At 45.7% G+C, this 26461-nt stretch overlaps 1 protein-coding gene across 2 annotated transcripts in view; it reads left to right on the top strand.

Annotated features, from left to right (window-relative positions):
* The first annotated feature begins 21851 nt into the window (after positions 1-21851).
* Positions 21852-26461, top strand: part of LOC307218680 (carboxyl-terminal PDZ ligand of neuronal nitric oxide synthase protein-like) — a 70082-nt gene continuing 65472 nt past the window's right edge. For both annotated transcript variants that reach the window (XR_013840027.1, XM_079981380.1), the window contains exon 1: positions 21852-22039. Coding sequence is in view for 1 of the 2 variants with exons in the window: in XM_079981380.1 (XP_079837506.1) it covers positions 21917-22039 (123 nt within the window). In the remaining variant the exon portion in view is untranslated. The remainder of the gene's footprint in view (positions 22040-26461) is intronic.

The raw sequence follows: 26461 nt of genomic DNA, 5'->3' as shown, positions 1-26461 counted from the left end.
TTTATCTCAGGAAAAGAAATCAGCCCTCGACAACTTAACCGGCAGAAAAAGATTTTTTTCAAAAAATCCCTAAGCCCCGGGGTCACAATTTCATCAAAAATCTGACTTTCGGTCATTAACTCAAAAATGGTCCCAAAGGTTGCAAAATGTCCCCAGAGAGGTTTGGCGGTCGAAACAGAAGGCTTTATATCTCAGGAAAAGAAATCAGCCCTCGACAACTTAACCTGCAGAAAAAGATTTTTTTCGACAATTTCATCAAAAATCTGACTATCGGCCATTCACTCAAAAATGCTGCCAAACGGTTGCAAATGCTCCCCTGAGAGGTTTGGCGGTCGAAACAGAAGGCTTTTTATCTAAGGAAAAGAAATCAGCCTTGGACAACTTAACCGGCAAAAAAAGATTTTTTTCAAAAAATCCCTAATCCCCGGGGTCACAATTTCATCAAAAATCTGACTTTCGGCCATTCACTCAAAAATGGTGCCAAACGGTTGCAAATGCTCCCCTGAGAGGTTTGGCGGTCGAAACAGAAGGCTTTTTATCACAGGAAAAGAAATGAGCCCTCGACAACTTAACCTGAAGAATTTTTTTTTTGAAAAAATCCCTAAGCCCCGGAGTCACAATTTCATCAAAAAACTGACTTTCGGCCATTCACTCAAAAATGGTGTGAAACGGTTGCAAATGCTCCCCTGAGAGGTTTGGCGGTCGAAACAGAAGGATTTTTAACTCAGGAAAAGAAATCAGCTCTCAACAACTTAACCTGCAGAATTTTTTTTTTTTTTTGAAAAAATCCCTCAGCCCCGGGGTCAAAATTTGATGAAAAATCTGACTTTAAGCCATTCACTCAAAAATGCTGCCAAACGGTTGCAAATGCTCCCCTGAGAGGTTTGGCGGTCGAAACAGAAGACTTTTTAATCTAAGGAAAAGAAATCAGGCCTCGACAACTTAACCGGCAGAAAAAGATTTTTTTGAAAAATTCCCTAAGCCCCGGAGTCACAATTCGATGAAAAATCTGACTTTCGGCCATTCACTCAAAAATGGTGCCAAACGGTTGCAAATGCTCCCCTGAGAGGTTTGTCGGTCGAAACAGAAGGCTTTTTATCTCAGGAAAAGAAATCAGCCCTCGACAACTTAACAGGCAGAAAAAGATTTTTTTGAAAAAATCCCTAAGCCCCGGGGTCACAATTTCATCAAAAATCTGGCTTTCGGCCATTCACTCAAAAATGTTGCCAAACGGTTGCAAATGCTCCCCTGAGAGGTTTGGCGGTCGAAACAGAAGACTTTTTATCTAAGGAAAAGACATCTGCCCTCGACAACTTAACCTGCAGAATTATTTTTTGAAAAAAACCCTCAGCCCCGGGATAACAATTTCATCAAAAATCTCACTTTCGGCCATTCACTCAAAAATGGTGCCAAACGGTTGCAAAATCTCCCCTGAGAGGTTTGGCGGTCGAAACAGAAGGCTTTTTATCACAGGAAAAGAAATCAGCCCTCGACAACTTAACAGGCAGAAAAAGATTTTTTTGAAAAAATCCCTAAGCCCCGGGGTCACAATTTCATCAAAAATCTGGCTTTCGGCCATTCACTCAAAAAGGTTGACAAACGGTAGCAAATGCTTCCCTGAGAGGTTTGGCGGTCGCAACAGAATGCTTTTTATCACAGGAAAAGACATCTGCCCTCGACAACTTAACCTGCAGAATTTTTTTTTTTTTTTTGAAAAAATCCCTAATCCCCGGGGTCACAATTTCATCAAAAATCTGACTTTCAGCAATTCACTCAAAAATGGTGCCAAACGGTTGCAAATGCTCCCCTGAAAGGTTTGGCGGTCGAAACAGAAGGGTTTTTATCTCAGGAAAAGAAATCAGCCCTTGACAACTTAAACGGCAGAAAAAGATTCTTTTGAAAAAATCCCTAAGCCCCAGGGTCACAATTAAATAAAAAATCTGACTTTCAGACATTCACTCAAAAATGCTGCCAAACGGTTGCAAATGCTCCCCTGAGAAGCTTGGTGGTCGAAACAGAAGGCTTTTTATTACAGGAAAAGAAATCTGCCCTTGACAACTTAACCGGAAGAATTTTTTTTTAAAAAAAAAATCCCTAGGCAAATGCTCCCCTGAGAGGTTTGGCGGTCGAAACAGAAGGCTTTTTAACTCAGGAAAAGAAATTAGCTCTCTCGATGACTTCCGGTTGAGCCCCACCCCAGTGCGAACGGGGATTTCTTCGCTAAGAGAATCCTGAGCTTTCCGAAGGAAAAGGGGTTGCTACAGGGCGCAGTAGCCCCCCAAAATACTCTCTGGAGGAGGTCCAGTTCTGGTTCCCGTGGATGCCGAAAACGTGGACCGTCCGGCCGTCAGGTAGCTCCTAATCGGGGGTGAAGAGAACGGCGGGCAGGAACAAGTGGACTGCTGTTTACTCTCCTCTCCCTGCCCCACTCTAATCTTCACTGGAGGGTCCCCCCAACTGCCCAGAGATGATTATGGGGAAGTGGGCAGTGCCAGACCTTGTGGTCTCAAATTTCTGTGTCTCCCACTGCCTCTCACCTTCCATTCCACTTAATACAGTGGTACCTTGGTTCTCGGACATAATCTCTTCCGGAATACCATTCGACTTGAACTCCTGCTTTACCTCTTACGTATATGGAGACCTCCGGCTACAATGGGTTGTTCTGGATACCAGGGAAATGACTCCTCTAGACCATGATGACCTCTGCCATTTAACTCAACACCTTGGTCACTATCCAAAGCACCATGCACATTATCCCAGGTGTACCTGGGGGCTTTTCCGCCTGCCCCTTTCACCAGTAGCCTCCGATTCTTCTGATATTCATGGAAGCCTCCATGAGATTTGAGGGACTGCAGTTGGAAAGGAAACTGAGCACTCAGACACACGTACCTGGAAATATTATGGGGGCACAGATCTCATTTCCCACTTTCTGGAAATTCTTATTTATTGCACTGGAAATTTTAGCTTTAGTCGAATCGCCTGTAGGCTATAAAGACTGCAATGACTCTAGGATACTTGTTAAGTGCCTGCATTTCAGATACAACTGAAGCCACATATTTTGTTTCATTCCCTGTGCATCTGCATCCAGCATTCACCATCACTGCAAAAGACAAAGCGGAACAATCATGTAACCCCAGATAATCTGTCTGCCATTCAATCATCACTGTGCATCTCAAGAAGTTTTAGGAGTAGAGGTCTTTCTCAGCAGCACAGCTATCTTAATTCTTTAATCAGGGACTAAATTAATACTCCGGGGGAAAGCTCTTCATGCAGCAAAATAAACATTTCAAATGATCACTGCTTGGTGTGTTCATTGCACCTCTTTTTCCACCAGGTTGTTCTAGATCATGTTTGGGGATCTAGACTCTGTGACTCACAAAGCCTGCTCCCTTTTAAGGTGGAACGGAAATATCCTAACAGGTTACCCACCACTGAATGACCTACTTTTCTAATGAAATTCAAAGCTGTCAGAATTTTAAAATAAGAAACCAACACTGTGCAATGACCTACCAGATACTGCAGCTTGCTAACCAATGATGGTCTGGCCCTCATCAGTGCAGGTTTTTTTTAATTAAAAAAAAAATCAGGGACAAAGAATTTCCAGCCTTCCAGATATTGTGGGACTACAACTCCCATCACCCCAACTCCCAACACCCCAAACCATTGGCCTTGCTGGCTGAGGCTGGTGGAAGTGCAATCCCACAATATCTGGAGGGAGACAGGTTCTGGTCTGTAAGAAGCAGGCGTGAAAGTCAGGGAGAAGGGAGTGGTGTTGCAGTTCCAGCCATCTAGTCAACTCACCCTTCTCTTATCCAAGAGTTGGAGAAACGTTATAAGGTCATGATGCTTAGTTACCTTAACATAACCAGAGGCCTAAGCAGCCACTATATCCAGCCCAGCAGGGTGTGTCTCCTGGCAGTGCCAACCCTCATACATCATTGAACAAGTCTTAGGTTTAAAGGGAAAATCATCCCTGTGTTAAACGAAATGTGGAAAGCTTCCAGAATTGCGGGTGGGGGTGTCATAACTTTTTTTCTGAAGTCGCTTCTGGTGAACCAGAGGAGCGCACAGAAACGCCGTTTACCTTCCCACCAGAGCGGTACCTATTTATCTACTTGCACTTTGACGTGGTTTCGAACTGCTAGGTTGGCAGGAGCAGGGACCGAGCAACGGCAGCTCACCCTGTCGCGGGGATTCGAACCGCCGACCTTCTGATCAGCAAGTCCTAGGCTCTGTGGTTTAACCCACAGCGCCACCTGCGTCCCACAGAAAGCATCTTAGGTAACCTGCAAGCCCCCTGTCCCCTTCCTAGAGATCCCAACGCACCCCTCAGTGGAAACAGAGGCATGCCTTGTAAGAGCTCAACGTTCCCTAACAGACATTACAATCCAGGAGTAACAAGTCCAGGTAAGTGACGCTCCTCTGGACTGCTCTAATAACTCTTTGTACGCAAGTCAAAGCTAGCATCCAGAAGAGAAGACTACAGGGCAATTGTGTACGACAAACATAATAACTGGCAGCACTCACCACCCCCTTCTGTATTGCAAACACCACAGTTCACTGAATGGATATGTTCTGTTGCCTACTGACACACGTCAAAATGCCGGCACCATGTCACATTTCTAAGAAATGCATCTAGTTGGTGTCTGATGAAGTGCCCCTTTTGTTAACTGGAAGGAAAGGGTTTAAGAGCCTGGGTGAAAGATATCATCTTTGGGTGAAGGGCATCATCATTCTTCTCTATCTGAGCTCCTTGAATGGCCACCTAATGCAAGCCAGAGTGTCAGTTCTCAGAAACAAGGGCCTGCACAAGACACTTTGGCACTTGAGGCGAACCACAAAATGGCGCTTCCCTCCCTGCCAGTCCCTCCACCTAGTCCCACCTCCTAGTTCCTACTAGTCCCTCCTCCTCGTTCCTCCTCCTCCTAGTTCCTCTCCTAGTCCCTCTTAGTTCCACCTAGTCCCTCCTCCTAGTTCCTCCTAGCTCCTCTCCTAATTCCTCCTAGTTCCTCCTAGTTCCTCCTAGTCCCTCCTAGCTCCTCTCCTAGTTCCCCCCTAGTTCCTCTCCTACTTCAACCAGTTCTTCCTAGTTCCTCCAACCAGTTCCTTCTAGTCCCTTCTAGTTCCTCCTAGTTCGTCCTCCTAGTCCCTCCTCCTAGTTCCTCCTCCTAGTTCGTCCTCCCAGTCCCTCCTCCTAGTCCCCCTAATGCCCCCTAGTTCTTCCACCTAGTTCCTCCACCTAGTTCTCCACCTAGTTCCTACTAATCCCTCCTAGTTCCTCCACCTAGTTCCTCCCAGTTCCTCCACTTAGTCCCTCCTAGTTCCCCCTAGTTCGTCCTCCTAGTTCCTCCCTAGTTCCTACTCCTAGTTCCCCTGCTTCCCCCTAGTTCCTGCTAGTTCCTCCTCCTAGTCCCTTCTCCTAGTTCCTCCTAGTTCCTCCACCTAGTTCCTCCTAGTTCCTCCTCCTAGTTCCTCCTACCTCCTCTACTATTTCCTCCTAGTCCCTCCTCCTAGTTCCTCCTAGTTTCTCCTAGTTCCGCCTCCTAGTTCCTCCTCCTTGTTCCTCCTCCTCCTCGTTCCTCCTCCTTCTAGTTCCTCCTCCAGATGGACTTAACTTGGTAGGTATACCTTTGAACGGAGAATGTTCATGTCACATGGTTTCCCTTCATGGTAACTCCTATGCATGTTCCTTTTCTCTTTCTACACCACCTTTCCAGCTAACAACTGACCTGGCCTCAAATATTTTGACCGCCATTGGCTCAGTGAAAAGGAAAATCAACCCTGTGTTAAACGAAATGTGGAAAGCTTCCAGAATTGTGGGTGGGGGTGTCATAACTTTATTTCTGAAGTCTAATACAGTTGGGTGAGAGTTACCAGGATCGGGGTTCTAAATACACACATACACAAACAGTGTCTCACTCTTCATTCCAATAGATGTGACTAGTCTCCGTGCAGAATTCTTTTTTTTAAAGAATATTTATTAAAGTTTTCAATAGTAATACAGTAAAAATCAAAAAGAAAAAAGAAAAGAAAAATAACAAAAAAAATGAAAATAATTAAAAGCACACAAAATTTCCATTACTTATTTCCATTAACTTGTTTCCCAGACCTCCTCATACCTCCCTTTTTTGTATTCCAATTCAAATTGTTAGTTCAGCAAATCCTTATCAATAAATTTTAACCTAATTCTAAACCTTATTTTCCATATTCTCTTAGGGCATTACAGCTGGAAACCACTTAGTTTCTATCCAACATCATTCTAACATTCATTAATTTTGCAATATTTCTGTAAGTAATCTTTAAATTTTTTCCAATCTTCTTCCACCGACTCTTCTCGCTGGTCTCGGATTCTGCCAGTCATTTCTGCCAATCCCATATAGTCCATCACCTTCACCTGCCATTCTTCCAGAGTGGGTAGATCCTGTGTCTTCCAGTACGTTGCAATGAGTATTCTTGCTGCTGTTGTAGCATACATAAAGAAAGTTCTATCCTTCTTTGGCACCAACTGGCCGACCATGCCCAGGAGAAAGGCCTCTGGTTTCTTCAGGAAGGTATATTTAAATACCTTTTTCATTTCATTATATATCATTTCCCAGAAAGCCTTAATCCTTGGGCATGTCCACCAAAGGTGAAAGAATGTACCTTCATTTTCTTTGCATTTCCAACATTTATTTTCGGGCAAATGATAATTTTTTGCAAGCTTGACTGGGGTCATGTACCACCTGTAAATCATTTTCATAATATTCTCTCTTAGGGCATTACATGCCGTAAACTTCATACCTGTGGTCCATAACTGTTCCCAGTCAGCAAACATAATGTTATGTCCAACATCTTGTGCCCATTTGATCATAGCAGATTTCACCATTTCATCCTGAGTGTTCCATTTCAGCAGCAAGTTATACATCTTTGACAAAAACTTAGTTTTAGGTTCTAACAACTCTGTTTCTAATTTTGATTTTTCCACCTGGAAGCCAATTTTCTTGTCCAATTTATATGCCTCCATTATCTGGTAATAATGAAGCCAATCTCGCACTTTATTTTTTAATTTCTCAAAACTCTGCAGTTTCAATCTATCTCCTTCTTGTTCCAAAATTTCCCAATACTTCGGCCATTTGGCCTCCATATTGAGCTTTTTCTGAGCTTTTGCTTCCATTGGTGACAACCACCTTGGGGTTTTATTTTCCAATAAATCCTTATATCTTATCCAAACATTAAACAATGCTTTCCTGACAATATGGTTTTTAAATGCTTTATGTGCTTTAACCTTGTCGTACCACAAATATGCATGCCAGCCAAAAACATTATTAAAACCTTCTAAGTCCAGAATGTCTGTATTCTCAAGAAGCAACCATTCTTTCAGCCAACAAAATGCGGCTGATTCATAATAAAGTTTAAGGTCTGGCAGGGCAAATCCACCTCTTTCTTTTGCATCAGTTAATATCTTAAATTTTATTCTGGGCTTCTTGCCCTGCCAGACAAATCTAGAAAAATCTTTCTGCCACTTCTTGAAACAGTCCATCTTGTCCACAATTCGCAGAGTTTGAAACAAAAACAACATTCTAGGCAATACCTTAATTTTTATAGCTGCAATTCGACCCAACAAGGAAAGCTTCAAATTTGACCAAATTTCTAAGTCTTTTTTCACTTCCGTCCAACATTTTTCATAATTATCTTTAAATAAATTCCCATTTTTAGCTGTCATATTAATCCCCAGGTAGTCTCCGTGCAGAATTCATACACAGTAGACAGGGGTCAGCAAACTTTTTCTGCAGGTGGCCGGTCCTCTGTCCCTCAGACCTTGTGGGGTCCGGACTATATATATTTTTTGGGGGGGATGAATGAATTCCTATGCCCCACAAATAACCCAGAGATGCATTTTAAATAAAAGAACACATTCTACTTATGTAAAAACACGCTGGTTCTGGACTGTCCACGGGCCAGATTTAGAAGGCGATTGGGCCGGATCCAGCCCTCAGGCCTTAGTTTGCCTATCCATGGAGTAGAGCCTCCCTTATTCAGAGACGAATGTGGGGCAGCAATGAGGGAATCTGTGGCCTTTCAAATGTCATAAGACTCTACTGCTCATCATCTCCAGCTAACATGGCTAATGACTGGAGATTATGGGAGTTGCAGTCCAGCAATATATTGGGGGTGGGGTGGGTAACCAGGTCCCCCCCATGCCTGATGCATAGGGGTGGGGTGCATCCTTAAGTTTCAAAAACAAGCCTCAAGTCCCCCAAGTTAACAGGCTTATCAGAGATGGAAAGCAACCCAGAAGTTAAGCCTAGTTTGTACCCTAGTTCCTCCTCCTCGTTCCTCCTCCTCCTAGTTCCTCCTCCTAGTCCCTCCACCTAGTTCCTCATATTTCCTCTCCTAGTTCCTCCACGTAGTTCCTCCTAGTTCCTCCAAGTCCCTCCTGTTTCCTCCTCCTATCTCTCCTAGTCCCTCCTCCTAGTCCCTCCTAGTTCACCCTCCTAGTTCCTTCAAGTCCCTCCTGGTTCCTCTTCTAGTCCCTCCTGGTTCCTCTTCTAGTTCCTCCTGGTTCCTCTTCTAGTCCCTCCTGGTTCCTCTTCTAGTCCCTCCTGGTTCCTCTTCTAGTCCCTCCTGGTTCCTCTTCTAGTCCCTCCTGGTTCCTCTTCTAGTCCCTCCTGGTTCCTCTTCTAGTCCCTCCTGGTTCCTCTTCTAGTTCCTCCTGGTTCCTCTTCTAGTCCCTCCTGGTTCCTCCACCTAGTTCTCCTGGTTCCACCTAGCTCCTCCTCCTCCTCCTAGTTCCTCCTAGTTCCTCCTCCTCATTCCTCCTCCTCCTGTTCCTCCTCTCCTAGGTCCTCCTCCTAGTTCCTCCTCCTCCTAGTTCCTCCTCCTCCTAGTTCCTCCTAGTTCCTCCTCCTCGTTCCTCCTCCTCCTGTTCCTCCTCCTCCTAGTTCCTCCTCCTCCTAGTTCCTCCTCCTCCTAGTTCCTCCTCCTCGTTCCTCCTCCTCCTGTTCCTCCTCCTCCTAGTTCCTCCTCCTCGTTCCTCCTCCTCCTGTTCCTCCTCCTCCTAGTTCCTCCTCCTAGTTCCTCCTCCTCCTCCTAGTTCCTCCTCCTCGTTCCTCCTCCTCCTGTTCCTCCTCCTCCTAGTTCCTCCTCCTCGTTCCTCCTCCTCCTAGTTCCTCCTCCTCGTTCCTCCTCCTCCTGTTCCTCCTCCTCCTAGTTCCTCCTCCTCGTTCCTCCTCCTCCTGTTCCTCCTCCTCCTAGTTCCTCCTCCTAGTTCCTCCTCCTCCTCCTAGTTCCTCCTCCTCGTTCCTCCTCCTCCTGTTCCTCCTCCTCCTAGTTCCTCCTCCTCGTTCCTCCTCCTCCTAGTTCCTCCTCCTAGTTCCTCCTCCTCCTCCTAGTTCCTCCTCCTCCTCCTAGTTCCTCCTCCTCCTAGTTCCTCCTCCTCGTTCCATATTACAAAATATGTAATTAAACAAAATAAACCAATAGCCCCCCACAAACACATTTAAAGATCATAGATTGTCTAATCAGCTCAACGTTCCCTAAATAGGGGGGGATATAATAGCAGTGTAACAATCCTGCAGATGGATAGTTAAGAGTAACATCTGATTTACTCCCAGGTAAGTGTGGCCAGGTATGTGTGCATAGACTTGTAGCCTTGGAGGGGGGCGGTTGAATCCCTTTCACAACCAATTTTTCTGTTGTCCCCCTCAAGACCTCGCCGATTTTGGCAGCCATGGCAAACAGAAAAAAATAAATGGAGACAGTGTTCTGGTGTGTGCAACTGTGTGGCATGTGATTCTCCAGAGGGTTGACCACTGTGGATGAAGGACTCAGGCTAGGAAAGGCTAGGCATGCTGGTATGTGATTCGACCGCCAAACTTTCAGGGGAGCATTTGCAACCGTTTGGCGCCATTTTTGAGTGAATTGGCGAATGTCAGATTTTTTATGAAAAAAATCTTTTTCTGCCGGTTAAGTTGTCAAGGGCTGATTTCGTTTCCTGTGATAAAAAGCCTTCTGTTTCGACTGCCAAACCTCTCAGGGGAGCATTTGCAACCGTTTGGCTCCATTTTTGATTGAATTGCTGAAAATTAGATTTTGTATGAAATTGTGACCACGGGACTTAGGGATTTTTCAAAAATAATCTTTTTCTGCCGGTTAAGTTGTCAAGGGCTGATTTCTTTTCCTGAGATAAAAAGACTTCTGTTTCAAACGCCAAAACTCTCAGGGGAGCATTTGTAACCGTTTGGCACCATTTTTGAGTGATTTGCCGAAAGTCAGATTTTTGATGAAATTGTGATCTTTTTCTGCCGGTTAAGTTGTCGAGGGCTGATTTCTTGTCCTGTGATTAAAAGCCTTCTGTTTCGACCGCCAAAACTCTCAGGGGACCATTTCCAACCGTTTGGCACCATTTTTGAGTGAATTGGAGAATGTCAGATTTTTGATGAAATTTTGAGGGACTTTTTCAAAAAATTCTTCTTCTGCCGGTTAAGTTGTCAAGGGCTTATTTCTTGTCTGTGGTAAAAAGCCTTCTTTTTCAACAACCAAACTCTCATGGGTGCATTTGCAACCGTTTGGCACCATTTTTGAGTGAATTGCCAAAAGTCAGATTTTTGATGAAATTGTGATCCCAGGGCTTGGGGATTTTTCAAAAAAATCTTTTTCTGCCGGTTAAGTTGTCGAGGGCTGATTTCAATTCCTGTAATAAAAAGACTTCTGCTTCGACCGCCAAACCTCTCAGGGGAGCATTTGCTACCGTTTGGCACCATTTTTCAGTGAATGGCTGAAAGTCAGATTTTTGATGAAATTGTGACCCCGGAGTTTAGGGATTTTTTCAAATAAATCTTTTTCTGCCAGTTAAGTTGTCGAGGGCTGATTTCTTTTCCTGTGATAAAAAGCCTTCTGTTTTGACCGCCAAAACTCTCAGGGGAGCATTTGCAACCTTTTGGCACCATTTTTGAGTGAATTGGAGAACGTCAGATTTTTTATGAAATTGTGACCCCAGGGCTTAGGGATTTTTTCAAAAAACTCTTTTTCTGCCGGTTAAGTTGTCGAGGGCTGATTTCAATTCCTGTGGTAAAAAGAGTTCTGTTTCGACCCCCAAACCTCTCAGGGGAGCATTTGCAACCATTTGGGATGATTATTCAGTGAATTGCCTAAAGTCAGATTTTTCCTGAAATTGTGACCCCGGGGCTTAGGGATTTTTTCATAAAAATCTTTTTCTGCCAGTTAAGTTGTCGAGGGCTGATTTCCTGTCCTGTGATAAAAAACCTTCCATTTCGACCGCCAAACCTCTCAGGGGAGCATTTGCAACCTTTTGGCACCATTTTTGAGTGAACTGGAGAACATCAGATTTTTGATGAAATTCTGACCCCGGGGCATAGGGATTTTTTTTTAAAATGAATATTTATTAGCATTTTCTATAATAAAACAAAAGTAAACAAAAAAAATACCAAACATAGAAAAATACAAAACTTAAAAACAATTAAAAACACATAAAATTTCAATTATTTTCTTTTCTCAGACCTCCTCGCATCTTCCCTTCTTGTATTCCAATTCAAATTATTAGCTCAGCAAATCCTTATTACTTATTTCTCAACTTTAACTTAATAAATTTTTTTAACATATTATTATTTTGCTTTTTCTCCTTCATCCATTTCCTCAATTTATTTTTACTAACCTTATTTTCATTTAATTTAGTTCATTTTTAAAAAACCAATTTTGCCTTATCCAAACTTAAACATCAATACTTATACATCAATACTCATTCTTAAAACATTTTTTCTAAAGTCGACCAAAATTCCCTTCCACGAATTTCCCAATTTTCATACAAATTACAAAGCAAAATAAAAACAGAACAAATTATAATTATATACCCTTTGGATTCCCAAACTCCACCCCCCCTTTCCCGGTTTCAGTCCCCAACAAATTTCCATCCATCTTAATCTACTATCAGCCTGGAGATCTCACATCCGAGGCTCTTAATTCTCTCTCAATTCCTCTCTGCCGGTTTTTTTGATAGTCCTTAATATTGAACACCAAATCTCGGAGAAGCTCCTGCCCAATGGGATCCATGTTTCTTCCAGCCAGGCCTCCATACTTGAAAATGGAGCCTATGGGGTATTCCGAATCTTGTTTCTTACTCCTTTCAAGTCCAAATGTCCCCAAAGCTCCAACTTTCACCTTAAGCAAATTTGTAATCCTTAGGTCTTCAGATCTCCACATAATGAGATCTCTCCATTTTTCAATCTCCAGTTCAGGCCGGATTTTCCACATCAAGTTTTTATTTTCCTTTGTTGCCATCATGTCAGGCCTCAAGCTCTCGTTTGCAAAATTACAGCTCCTCCTTCCTTTTCTTCAGGGACAACATATATCTCCTTCTCCAAATTCTCAAAGCTCTCAAGTTTCTCCTTTTGTCCATTTGAATAGACTTCCTGGTTCAAATCCTTATCAAATTCAGTGATGTTGTTTACTGTTAAGTCCAGAGTTGTAACATTTGTAGCCAAAACATCAATTTGGCCTTGTAACTTTCCCAAGAGAACAAATACTCTGTCCAATTCAGCCTGAATTTTCCTTCCTCCAGCCATTCTTGTAGTGTCCCAGAACCCCCTCTAGAGGGATTTTGGTTCCTTGAAATTCCTTCCAGTTCAAATCCAAAAATCAAATTAGTTTGTATCAGTTCTTCCTTGTTTTCAACAAATTGTAACAGAATTATAACAAATATAACCAGCAGAAGCAACAGAAACAAAGTTCTCTTTTTCCATCTTGACAGCTAATTTGACAGCTGTCTAACTCTTCAGTATCTCACCAACAGGCTCTCTCGCGGAGCACTCCCGGGTCCGGGGGGTGGCACTTCAGCTCCCAAAATTAGCTCTTTATCCTCCAGTAAGATTTCTTATACTGCCAAACCGTGAAATTAAAGTCCTTTACCGAAAAGGGTAAAAAAGGGCTTCTCTCGACCTTAGTTAGCAGGTCCTTTGCTTTAAATTATTTACAAGGAGGGGAGACGGACTTCCTGTTTACGCCTTCCCCGATCGTGCCTAATTCATAGAAATTTTCTTAAAAATTCCAATTTCCGTACTACTCACGGGTTGTTACTTTAAAGTCCAATTGCTCACAAGAAGAAGTCAGCGCTCTCCGACAACGGCAGTGCGGCTTCACTCCGTAGGAGAAGCAGTCGACTCACAGCACCGCGCCACTCACCCCGTCCCCGTTCCAAAGACTTTAAAGAGTCTCCTTCGCAGCTCGGGGGGGCGCAAATGGGGCCCGCCGAGTCACCACGCTCGCAGGCTTCACCGCCTGTGATTTTTGAGGGTCCCCGCGTCGCCGCAGCAGCAAGACCCGATCCTGCGGAGCCAATTCCCTCCGGAGCTCAGAGGGAATCCGCCATTAGTCGATCGCGCTAACCCAGAAGATTTTCAAAAAAATCTTTTTCTGCCAGTTAAGTTGTTGAGGGCTGATTTCCTGTCCTGTGAAAAAAAGCCTTCTGTTTCGACCGCCAAAACTCTCAGGGGAGCATTTGCAACCGTTTGGCACAATTTTTGAGTGAATTGGAGAACATCAGATTTTTGATGAAATTGTGACCCCAGGGTTTAGGGATTTTTTCAAAAAAATCTTTTTCTGCCGGTTAAGTTGTCGAGGGCTGATTTCTTGTCCTGTGATAAAAAGCCTTCTGTTTCGACCGCCAAAACTCTCAGGGGAGCATTTGCAACCATTTGGCACCATTTTTGAGTGAATTGGAGAACATCAGATTTTTGATGAAATTGTGACCCCGGGGTTTAGGGATTTTCTCAAAAAAATATTTTTCCTAAGAGCAACCCCTCTGGGCTCCAGTGCTTTCATACTGCTTGGCATTTTGTAGTAGGAAAGGAATTATAGGACAGTAAGTCACATTTTCCTAACTTTCTAGCTAGGGAGATAGCAGGGAATGCAGCCAAGGCTGAGGTGGAAGGAAAACTAGGTAGGTAAAAGTAAAAGGTAAAGGACCACTGGTTATGTCCAGTCAAAGGTGACTATGAGGTTGTGGCGCTCATCTCGCTTTCAGGCCGAAGAAGCTGGCGTTTGTTCACAGACAGCTTTCCGGGTCATGTGACCAGCAGCACTAAACTGCTTCTGGGGCAACAGGACACTGTGATGGAATCCACAGCGCACGGAAACGCCGTTTACCTTCCCGCCGCAGCAGTACCTATTTTTCTACTTGCACTGGTGTGCTTTCCAACTGCTGGGTTTACAGGAACTGAGACAGAGCAACAGAGAACCCGGTCACGGGGATTCGAACCGCCGACCTTCTGATCAGCAAGCCCAAGAGGCTCCGTGGTTTAGACCACAGCACCACCCACGTCATTCCTATACTATCCAGACACCATGGAGACATTGGGTGTCCTGCCCAGTGGTTCCAGTTCCAGCACATGGGTCCACATCCAGCACAAGCTGGTGCCTGGCCATGAATCTCCTCTACCGATTTTTAATCCGATTTCCACAGCGGTTGTGGCTCAAGGGCTTTTGGTCCCTTTTGGTTGCCTTCTTCCTTCACTGCTTGAGCACACATGATTTTTACAGTGTGCAGTCAGGCTTCCCTTGCGTCTCTTCCAAGGGAGATTCTCCTATTCTTATACCCAAGGTGAGGGTTCCATAGGAACCCAGGGGAAGAACAGACTGGGATTGTGGTCAGCTATTGGGCTGAATGATAGGGACGCGGGTGGCGCTGTGGGTTAAACCACAGAGCCTAGGACTTGCCGATCAAAAGGTCGGCTGTTCAAATCCCCACAACGGGGTGAGCTCCCGTTGCTCGGTCCCTGCTCCTGCCAACCTAGCAGTTCGAAAGCATGTCAGACTGCAAGTAGATAAATAGGTACCGCTCCCGTGGGAAGGTAAACGGCGTTTCTGTGTGCTGCTCTGGTTCATCAGAAGCGGCTTAGTCATGCTGGCCACATGACCCGGAAGCTGTCTGAGGACAAACGCTGGCTCCCTCGGCCTATAGAGTGAGATGAGCGCGCAACCCCCGAGTCGGTCACGACTGGACCTTTACCTATTGGGCTGAATGACCAGCTACCTCAGATGGTGCTATTTTGACAGGCGAGAAAATATTTGAACCTCTCCGAAACATCTCATCCTGCCACAGAGCACAGGCAAGATACTAAAGGAGGCCTTCAATAACAATGGCTGTTGCACCCTTCTTTCCGACCCCCAGCCTTCATGGCAGGTACAGTGTGCATTTCTGGTCCCGTCAATTTTTACATTGCAGAATCCTGCAATCTTGCCCATTCCCTGCTCTCACGAGGTTAGTTTTCCTATCGCTTGACATACGAGGTTCTCCAGGGAAGATTCCAAGTTAAGATCCTCATATGCAAAGCGAAAGGACAACAGTCACCATAAAAGGAATACATTAATTTTAGTCGAGAGCTCTGCTGGATAAGAAGAAGTTAGGCCTCAAACACCACCAAAAGGTGCAAAAACACAGCACTGGAATACTTCAGTTTCTACAAAAGACCATAAAGAAGGCTGATCACCTAAGAATTGATGCTTTTGAATTCTGGTGCTGGAGGAGACTCTTGAGAGTCCCATGGACTGCAAGAAGATCAAACGCATCCATTCTTAAGGAAATCAGCCCTGAGTGCTCACTGGAAGGACAGATCGTGAAGCTGAGGCTCCAATACTTTGGCCACCTCATGAGAAGAGAAGACTCCCTGGAAAAGACCCTGATGTTGGGAAAGATGGAGGGCACAAGGAGAAGGAGACAGCAGAGGACGAGATGGTTGGACAGTGTTCTCGAAGCTACAAACATGAGTCTGACCAAACTGCAGGAGGCAGTGGAAGACAGGAGTGCCTGGTGTGCTCTGGTCCATGGGGTCACGAAGAGTCGGACACGACTAAACGACTAAACAACAACAAAGCCATATTCGCTTCACCCTTTTCAAGGCCGAATCAGCTATACTGACCTCCCATGAAAGCAAGCTCTGCTGCCACCTGTTGAGCCTTTGGGGGAAATTGGCAAGAGATATTTCCAGCAGCTCCCAAGAGATGGCTTTGCTAAAGTCTCCCCTGCTTCTCACACCAACTCATTTTAAATGCTGAGGAAGATTTCTGGCTGTTTTCAGATTCACTAAGAACAAGATTTTGCCACTGAGAGAGCCTTTCCTCATTTTCCTGAAAAGGAAAGTGGAAGACAGGAGTGCCTGGTGTGCTCTGGTCCATGTGTCACGAAGAGTCGGACACGACTAAACGACTAAACAACAACAACAATAAATGTTATTCCAACCCCTCCTTATTAGTGATGCAGTATACCTCTACACTGGGACGCGGGTGGCGCTGTGGGTTAAACCACAGAGCCTAGGACTTGCCGATCAGAAGGTCGGCGGTTCGAATCCCACAACGGGGTGAGCTCCTGTTGTTTGGTCCCTGCTCCTGCCAACCTAGCAGTTCGAAAGCACATCAAAGTACAAGTAGATAAATAGGTACTGCTCCGGCGGGAAGGTAAAAGGTGTTTCTGTGCGCTGCTCTGGTTTGCCAGAAGTGGCTTAGTCATGCTGGCCACATGACCCGGAAGCTGTACGTCGGTTCCCTTGGCCAATAAAGCGAGATGAGCGCCACAACCCCAGAGTCAGTCACGACTGGACCTAAACGGTCAGGGGTCCCTTTACCTTTACACCTCTATATTCCTTCTAGAATCCTCATTGTTGGGTAGAGCATCTTGCTAATGTGGCATAATAATCCTTCAAGCCCCATAATAAAGTGTTGGGATCATTGTGTGGCATGCTTTGCTATCCCAAAAGGCAAGAATGGCAGCTTTGAAGTGCAATGCAGTAGTTGCGTACATCGATTAATGAATCAGGGCAGAACTGGGAGTGCAGAAAAGAAATCCTGCTGGCAGAGATTATAGTGGGAACGGACAACCGCTGTGTCGTGATCTTTGCCCGCAGAAGGCACCAGGAGCCAGGTCACACACCCAGCACAACCACCCACCTTTGCAATAAAATAATAAATGGATTTATTTCGTTTTTCAGCTTAAAACTTTACAGTCACATATCCAACTGAAATGCGGTTTAAAATTCACAGCATGTTATACGTTGAAAGAAAATTACATGAAAATGATGTGCCGTTAGCAGTGTTTTTCTTCTGGGGCGTACGCAGGGGTACGCATACCCCTAGACATTTTGTGAATCTAAGTCTGGCCTCCTTGAGGGGCAGTATTTCAATAGGAGTAGGAAAAGAGAGTACCCCTAAACATTTTTTTTAGGGGGGGGAAAGCACTGACTGTTTGTATTTAACTTTTGCTAGTCAGTTAGCAAAAATGTATACAAAAATGTATAAAACGGGGTCAAATGTACACTGGAAATGTAAGGGAAAAGAAGGCACCTTTTATCATATGTGGTGGAAATGTAAGGTAGTAAAAGAATTTTGGGAAATTATATATAATGAGTTGGGGGGAAAAGTTTAAAATTGTTAACCTTTGCTTAACAAAAACCCCTAAAGCATTCCTTTTAGGAATTCTCGGTGCCGAAATTCCAAAGGAGCAGAAAAGAATATTTATATATGCAACTACAGCTGTGTGGGTGCTATTGGACCAGAGATGAGGGATTATGGGGGAAAGCCTCACTTGTTTTTCCTCTCTGACATTTTATAGTGTATAGTTTGCGGCAATCCACTCCACCTGCCAAAAAAGAGGACATCACTTTTAATTTGACACGAAGCATACTGTATGTAGATTTATGCAAATTGTGTCCTCTTCTGCAAAGGGGCCAGAGGGCCCAATCCACGCAGAGTGGTGGGCTCAAAAAAAAAAAAAACAAAACCCAGCCAGCACCTTTTGAGGAGGGGTAGCCGCCCATGCCCCCTTCATGCCTTGCCGTGGCGAAGGGGCTTGAAGAACTCAGAGAAGCTATGAACTATGCCGAGCAGGGCACCCAAGATGAACAGGTCATAGTGGAGAGTTTTGACCAAACGTGATCCACCTGGAGGAGGAACTGGCAAGCCACTCCAGTATCCCTGCCAAGAAAACTCCATGGACAAAGACAACAGGCATATAAAAGTTATGACGCTGGAAGATGAGCCCCTCAGGTCAGAAGGCGTCCAACATGCTACTGGGGAAGAGCGGAGGGCAAGTACAAGTAGATCCAGAGCTGATGAAGCGGCTGGGCCAAAGCCGAAAGGACGCTCAGTTGCGGATATGCCTGGAAGCGAAAGGAAAGTCCAATGCTGTAAAGAAAAATATTGCATAGGAACCTGGAATGTAAGAACCATGAACATGGGTAAGTTGGAGGTGGTCAAAAATGAGATAGCAAGAATAAATATTGACATCCTGGGCATCAGTGAACTAAAATGGACGGGAATGGGTGAATTCAGTTCGGATGACCATCATATCTACTACTGTGGGCAAGAAACCCGTAAAAGAAATGGAGTGGCCCTCATAGTCAACAAAAGAGTGGCAAAAGCTGTACTGGGATGCAATCTCAAAAATGATAGAATGATCTCGATACGAATCCAAGGCAGACCTTTTAACATCACAGTAATCCAAGTTTATGCACCAACTACTGGTGCTGAAGAAACTGAAATTGACCAATTCTATGAAGACTTACAACAGCTTATAGAAGTGACACCAAAGAAGGATGTTCTTCTCATTATAGGGGATTGGAATGCTAAAGTAGGGAGTCAAGAGATAAAAGGAACAACTGGCAAGTTTGGCCTTGGAGATCAAAACGAAGCAGGGCAAAGGCTAATAGAGTTCTGTCAAGAGAACAAGCTGGTCATCACAAACACGCTTTTCCAACAACACAAGAGACGACTCTACACATGGACATCACCAGATGGGCAGCATCGAAATCAGATTGATTATATTCTCTGCAGCCAAAGATGGAGAAGCTCTATACAGTCAGCAAAAACAAGACCTGGAGCTGACTGTGGCTCAGATCATCAGCTTCTTATAGCAAAATTCAAGCTTAAACTGAAGAAAGTAGGAAAAACCACTGGGTCGGTAAGATACAATCTAAGTCAAATCCCTTATGAATACACAGTGGAAGTGAGGAACAGGTTTAAGGATTTAGATTTGGTGGACAGAGTGCCTGAAGAACTATGGATGGAGGCTCGTAACATTATACAGGAGGCAGCAACGAAAACCATCCCAATGAAAAGGAAATGCAAGAAAGCAAAGTGGCTGTCCAATGAGGCCTTACAAATAGCGGGGGAGAGAAGGCAAGCAAAATGCAAGGGAGATCGTGAAACATACAGGAAATTGAATGCAGATTTCCAAAGAATAGCAAGGAGAGACAAGAAGACCTTCTTAAATATGCAATGCAAAGAAATAGAGGAAAGCAATAGAATGGGAAGAACCAGAGATCTGTTCAAGAAAATTGGAGATATGAAAGGAACATTTCGTACAAAGATTTCCATAATAAAGGACAAAAGTGGAAAGGACCTAACAGAAGCAGAAGACATCAAGAAGAGGTGGCAAGAATACACAGAGGAATTATACCAGAAAGAAACGGATGTCGCATATACCCCAGGTAGTGTGGTTGCTGACCTTGAGCCAGACATCCTGGAGAGTGAAGTCAAATGGGCCTTAGAAAGCACTGCAAATAACAAGGCCAGTGGAAGTGATGGTATTCCAGCTGAACTATTTAAAATTTTAAAAGATGATGCTGTTAAGGTGCTACACTCAATATGCCAGCAAGTTTGGAAAACTCAGCAGTGGCCAGAAGATTGGAGAAGATCAGTCTACATCCCAATCCCAAAGAAGGGCAGTGCCAAAGAATGCTCCAACTATCGCACAATTGCACTAATTTCTCACGCTAGCAAGGTTATGCTTAAAATTCTACAAGGAAGGCTCAAGCAGTATGTGGACCGAGAACTCCCAGAAGTGCAAGCTGGATTTAGAAGAGGCAGAGGAACCAGAGACCAAATTGCAAACATGCGCTGGATTATGGAGAAAGCTAGAGAGTTCCAGAAAGACATTTACTTCTGCTTCATTGACTATGCAAAAGCCTTTGACTGTGTCGACCATGGCAAACTATGGCAAGTTCTTAAAGAAATGGGAGTGCCTGATCACCTCATCTGTCTCCTGAGAAATCTCTATGTGGGACAAGAAGCTACAGTTAGAACTGGATATGGAACAACTGACTGGTTCAAAATTGGGAAAGGAGTACGACAAGGCTGCATTTTGTCTCCCTGCTTATTTAACTTATATGCAGAATTCATCATGCGAAAGGCTGGGCTGGATGAATCCCTAGCCGGAATTAAGATTGCCGGAAGAAATATCAACAACCTCAGATATGCAGATGACACAACCTTGATGGCAGAAAGTGAGGAGGAATTAAAGAACCTTTTATTGAGGGTGAAAGAGGAGAGTGCAAAATATGGTCTGAAGCTCAACATCAAAAAAACGAAGATCATGGCTACTGGTCCCATCACCTCCTGGCAAATAGAAGGGGAAGAAATGGAAGCAGTGAGAGATTTTACTTTCTTGGGCTCCATGATCACTGCAGATGGTGACAGCAGCCACGAAATTAAAAGACGCCTGCTTCTTGGGAGAAGGGCAATGACAGGCCTAGACAGCATCTTGAGAAGTAGAGACATCACCTTGCCAACAAAGGTCCGTATAGTTAAAGCTATGGTTTTCCCAGTAGTGATGTATGGAAGTGAGAGCTGGACCATAAAGAAGGCTGATCGCCGAAGAATTGATGCTTTTGAATTATGGTGCTGGAGGAGACTCTTGAGAGTCCCATGGACTGCAAGAAGATCAAACCTCTCCATTCTGAAGGAAATCAGCCCTGAGTGCTCACTGGAAGGACAGATTGTGAAGCTGAGGCTCCAGTACTTTGGCCACCTCATGAGAAGAGAAGACTCCCTGGAGAAGACCCTGATGTTGGGAAAGATGGAGGGCACAAGGAGAAGGGGGCGACAGAGGACGAGATGGTTGGATAGTGTTTTCGAGGTTACCAGCATGAGTCTGACCAAGCTGCGGGGGGCAGTGGAGGACAGGAGTGCCTGGCGTTCTCTGGTCCATGGGGTCACGAAGAGTCAGACACGACTAAACGACTAAACAACAACAACCCGCCCATGCTGTGCCCTCGATCACCTGCCCCAGGAAGGGGCTCCAGGGCCCCCTTGCCACCTTCTTCTTCCCAGCCCAGTCCCCCCCCCACTTTTAAAACAAGTTTTTATTTATACTTTTCAAGTTCATATATCCCATTAGCTTTACAATCAATTTAACATTTCCAAGTTGGACTTCCTTCCCCCTCTTTCTGCGGTTCCGTCAATTAATTTTCTACTCTGCAGGTTATTACAATAATCCTGCCAATGTTTTTATCTGTTTGCAACTTATTCAAGGAACCATTTCCCTTCTTTTTATAAAAAGTTCATCTTGATTTCTTATTCTTCCGGTAACTTTCGCCATCTCTGCATATTCCATAAGTAATTTTTTTATTATCCGTTCTCCCTTTGCTTCTTCCCATTTTCGGGCAAGTAGCATTCTTGCCGCTGCAGTCGCAGAAATGAATACATTTCTATATAATTTAGGCTAGAATTCCCAGTCCAGTTTCAAGCCGGAGCCCGCCCCCCCCCCTCCCAGGTACCGCCCGGCTTCTCCCTTTGCGCCGGAGCCGCCCACTCGACGGCTTATCCTGCTCCACGGATGCCGCCTTGGGGGTCCGATCGCTTTTCCCACCCCCGGGAGGGAGAGAGGGTGGTCCGGACGGAGAGGAAGCGCGTCCGACGGGTCTCCTTGGCCAGGACGGCGCACCGCCGCTGGCGGACGGGGCGGGCGCAGCTTCGCCCGGCCGCGCGGCTCCTCCTTCCCGGGCGTGCGCTCTCCCGACCGGAGCTTCCTCGGGGCGGTGCCGTCCCGGGGCCCGCCTCCCCGGGTTGAGGCCGAGGGGCCGCCGCCGGAGCGAGGGAGCGCCAGGACAGCGCGATCGCCCGCCTGCGCCTTGCCGCCGCCCTCCTCCCCGCGATGCCCGTCGGGGCCTCCCCGTCGGCCAAGACCCGCTACAGCCTGGTGGACGACCGGCACGACCTGCGCGTCCCGCTGCACAACGACGACGCCTTCCAGCACGGCATCGCCTTCGAGGCCAAGGTAGGCGACCGGCGGACGGGGCGAGAGGTCGAGGGGGCTCCCGGGCGCGTACAGAAAGCCTCTCCTTTCCGAGGCGCGCGCTCGGGAGCGCTTCTCCCAGCAGGGCTTGGTGGGGAGGGCAATTGGCCTCATCTGTCCCTCGGGATGAAGTTGTGCGCTCTGCACGTGCTCCAGAGCACCCTTGCTCCGCATCTGGATGCCAGCCTCGACGGGGGAGGAGGGAGGGTAGGGGCCAGCCCGGTTCGAGTCGAAGGAAAGAGCGCTTTGGACGGGGGGTCCTGCTGTCTCGCAAGGCTCGCCCGTGCCAAGGTGAGGAGGTGGCTCCGAGTCTGCTTGTGCCCCGCGCAAAGGGCACGAGGTCTGCCCAGGGAGTGGGCATCGAGCGAGCTGGCTTTCCTGGGCGCCCCTTCCTGGTGCCCATTGCTGGGATCTCCAATAATAACCTCAAATATACCAATTTATAATACAGTTATTAATAGCAATAGCCTGCTGGGTTCTCGGAGTCCCAGGGTGGCACCTGGCTTCGCTCGGGAGCAGGTGCTCTTTGTCTCTTGTTTGCCAAGCAGGCAGGTGTGCCCTCTTCTTCCCCTCCCTGCCTGGAGAGAAACTGGGCAGCGCTTACCCACCTGCCCTCTCCGCTCTTGGCTTGCTCGGAATCAGGAGGGGAGGCCTTGGGCAAAGGCGGCTGGGCATCTCGGGTTGCTGGTGCCACCTTTGTGCTGGGGTCCCTGCCATGGCACCCGCAGGCGCTGCCCCCTTCATCGCGAGGGGCGGGGGGGGGCCTTTTGCTTCTCCCCTCCCCTTTTAAAAGTGCATAGAGTTGAAGGACGAAGTTGAAACTCGCTTTACTTTCCAGTCCTCGGTCAGTCAGAGCGATGGAGAGAAAGGGTGGGTGGGTGTGATTTTGGGGGGAGAAAGATGGTGCGGGGGGGGGGAATGTGGGGTGCCACCGGAGCCGAGGGAGAGAGGGGTGACATCTTCTTCCTCTTTGGCGATCACTCGTAGCCAAGTAAGATTGTTTTCCATAAACACGGTTTTAACAATGAGTCCATAAGTGACTGTGGAGGCTAATTCTGGATCCACACGTCCTTCCACAGTGGGGACATTGGTTTCCGGGCGGGAGTTGATCACAGTGTGGATTTGCCAAGCGTGCCTTCCTCTTAGCATGTTTCTCCCTTGCGTTCTGAGTTCGAGTGTCTTCAAAGCCCATGACACCTTTGGTAAAGGCTCTTCTCCAATTGGAGCGCTCACAGGGCAGTGTTTCCCAGTTGTCAGTGTTTATACTACATTTTTTTAGATTTGCCTTGAGAGAGTCTTTAAACCTCTTTTGTTGACCACCAGCATTACGCTTTCCATTTTTAAGTTCGGAATACAGTAGTTGCTTTGGAAGACGATTGGGTGACATAGTGCTGTTGAAATTGCATTTTTAAAATGTGTCGTCGTTCCCCCCCCCCCAGCAACCCCTGTTCTGCTTCATCCTTCACCTCAGCCAGAAAGCTTTCTCTCTGCCACATACTTTGGCACGGCCTCATAATGTACCCTGACTGCGTTATGTTGATCGCCAATTGCTTAAAACAATGGCAACAACCAAAATGACAACAAAAACGATGACAACAACCTGTTGCTCATTCCGCCTCTAAAGCATGCAGCACTGGCCTTATTATTATCATTATTTATTGAATTTACTTACCGCCCTATACCTGGGAGTCTCAGGGCGGTTCGCAGAATAAAATCAAGATATAAAGCCACAAAATACATAATAAAAACAACCATCCAATAGCTCCCCCCAAAAAAACACATTTTAAAAGGGCATAGGATGTCAGTCAGGTCAACCAAAGTCCTGATTAAAAAGGAATGTGTTTGGCTGGCGCCTAAAGGTGTCTAATGAAGGCGCCAGGCGAACTTCCCTGGGGAGAGGATTCCGCAGACAGGGAGCCACTGCAGAGAAGGCCCCGTTCTCGTGTTGCCACCCTCCGAACCTCTCAAGGAGGAGGCACAGGAAGGAGGGCCTCAGAAGATCTTGGGGTCGGATAGGTTCATATGGAAAGAGGTGGTCCTTGAGGTGTTGCAGACCTGAAGGTTTTATAGGTCAAAACCAGCACTTTGAATTGGGCCCGGAAACTAATTGGTAGCCAGTGCAGTTGGACCACGATCGGTGTAATATGTTCAAACCGTCTTGCTCCAGTGAGCAACCTGGCTGCTGAATTCTGCCTTATCATAAGGCAAGCAAGGGCAGGAAGGAACGGAAGACAGAAGCAGGGATTGCATCTTAGCAGTGCCAGGGAGGGGAGTGTGGGAATAGGTTGGACTCATGAATATAGCAGCAGACCATCTGGTGTGGGGCTCAGTACGGAGTCAACTTACCCATGTGAGCAAGTGTAGGAGCGGAACAAAATGGGCAAGTAAGAGGAAATTCGAGCATCCAGGGAGGGAATATTGTGATCTGCTTTGGAAAAACACTTGGTTTTGCAAAGCAGCATGCATTAAATAAATCAATAAATCAAATTAGGCGGACATATTGCAGCAAACAACAGGGACGCGGCTGGCGCTGTGGGTTAAACCACAGAGCCTAGGACTTGCCGATCAGAAGGTTGGTAGTTCGAATCCCCGTGACGGGGTGAGCTCCCATTGCTCGGTCCCTGTTCCTGCCAACCTAGCAGTTTGAAAGCACACCAGTGCAAGTAGATAAATAGGTACCGCTCTGGCAGGAAGGTAAACAGTGTTTCAGTGCGCTGCTCTGGTTCGCCAGAAGTGGCTTAGTCATGCTGTCCACATGACCCGGAAGCTGTATGCCGACTCCCTCGGCCAATAAAGCGAGATGAGCGCTGCAACCCCAGAGTCGGTCACGACTGGACCTAATGGTCAGGGGTCCCTTTACCTTTACCTATTACAGCAAACAGACTCTGGGAGTTTTGTAACCTGCACCGACACAGAATCACAAAAAAGTCCACACCAGCAATTGGTACGCGGATGTCCCTTCATGCTTATGTATGTTCCATCCTATTATCCAACTTAGTCCTACATTTCCGTGTTGGATAAAAGTAAGTAATATTCATGAACGATGCCTTATTATGCATTTGGACAGGTATTCTATTGCCCTCTAATCATTAGACTCCTGTTTGTCTCCCATAATCATCTCTCCCCCTCTTAAATTGCATGCAGTGATTATTTTCTTCTTTTTTAAAAAAAACAACAACATCAGGTTAGGCACATTTCCACCTGTTCACCAATCCCTGTTCATTCTTTGTGTAGTTGTGAGGCAGGGTTCTGACATCGCCCAACCCTGACTAGTTCTGAATGTTGTCGCTGTTTTATTAATTTATTCATTTTACATGTGCATCAAAGCAAGTAACAAACATGTCATTAAAACATTGTAGTATGTCATTATTGCTCTCTGCTATCATCATGAATTTGCACTTGTGACCCCGTCACTTCTGGCTACACGGGGCCTTGTCTTCGTTTTTTAATTTTTATTTCCGTAAGCTGGCAACATGGGTTATGATGAACTTTAAAGCCCTAGTAGGCTTGCAAATAGTTGCTTTCCTGGTTGCTTAGGACAAATAAGAATTGCCTAGGTAACCAGGCAAGAACTTAGCTATTTATTGAGCACAAATGAATCACACAGATATGTTGGAGCAGGCAGACTTGGGTTTTGTTTGTTTGTTTATGATGGATATTTAGTTAGAGTTAAATACTGTGGAGGGTGTTATTATTTTTGTTTGTTACTATGTTATGCAATTTTGTGTTTTTATATTGTAAACTGCCCTGTGAGCCTTGGATAAAAGGTGAAATAAAATAAATGAATGAATCAATAAAATAAGAGTTGGGCAAATTTTCACATGTTGATTATTGTTAAGGAATTAACTTCACTGGAACAACAAAATGGTTTTGACTTTCCCCAACTCTCCATAATGTAATGTCTCCCTTGCAGCAGTATTTCATATGTTTACTTCAGTCGGTGCCTCTCACCTTCCTTAGGGCAAGCAGAATTTAGTTCCACACATCTCGTCGCATCGTTTCCCAAGCTTGGAATTTTAATGGGACTCCCTTCTGACTAGACTGCATTCACTTTTCTGATGTTTCCTTACCTGATTTTTTGAATACGTTTCATGCCATCTTTCCCGTGACATAAAAGCCACTTCTAGAAATCTAGTGGGAGTTTAGCACTCATTTCCATGTTAAACAGCTTCCGGGGAGGAAAAATCAGTTTGCAGTATTGTTAACCTGGAAAATAACGGGAGTTTTGCACTGCAATTTGGCAAGGTTTTCATGGCTCAAGCCGTGTGATGAATTTTGGGCTGATATTCTGGCATGCAGTTATTTCCTGCCAATTTCATGAGTGAAATGGGGACAGAGGGACTGGGGACAGAAGCCCTGCTGTAGAATCAAGATCAATGAAATGCTGAATCTTCTTGTCAGCTG

This window comes from Podarcis cretensis (genome assembly GCF_951804945.1).
Source record: "Podarcis cretensis genome assembly, chromosome: 6".
Taxonomy (NCBI): domain Eukaryota; kingdom Metazoa; phylum Chordata; class Lepidosauria; order Squamata; family Lacertidae; genus Podarcis; species Podarcis cretensis.
Note: the sequence above shows the minus strand (reverse complement) of the source record. Positions and strands in the feature narration are given on the sequence as shown.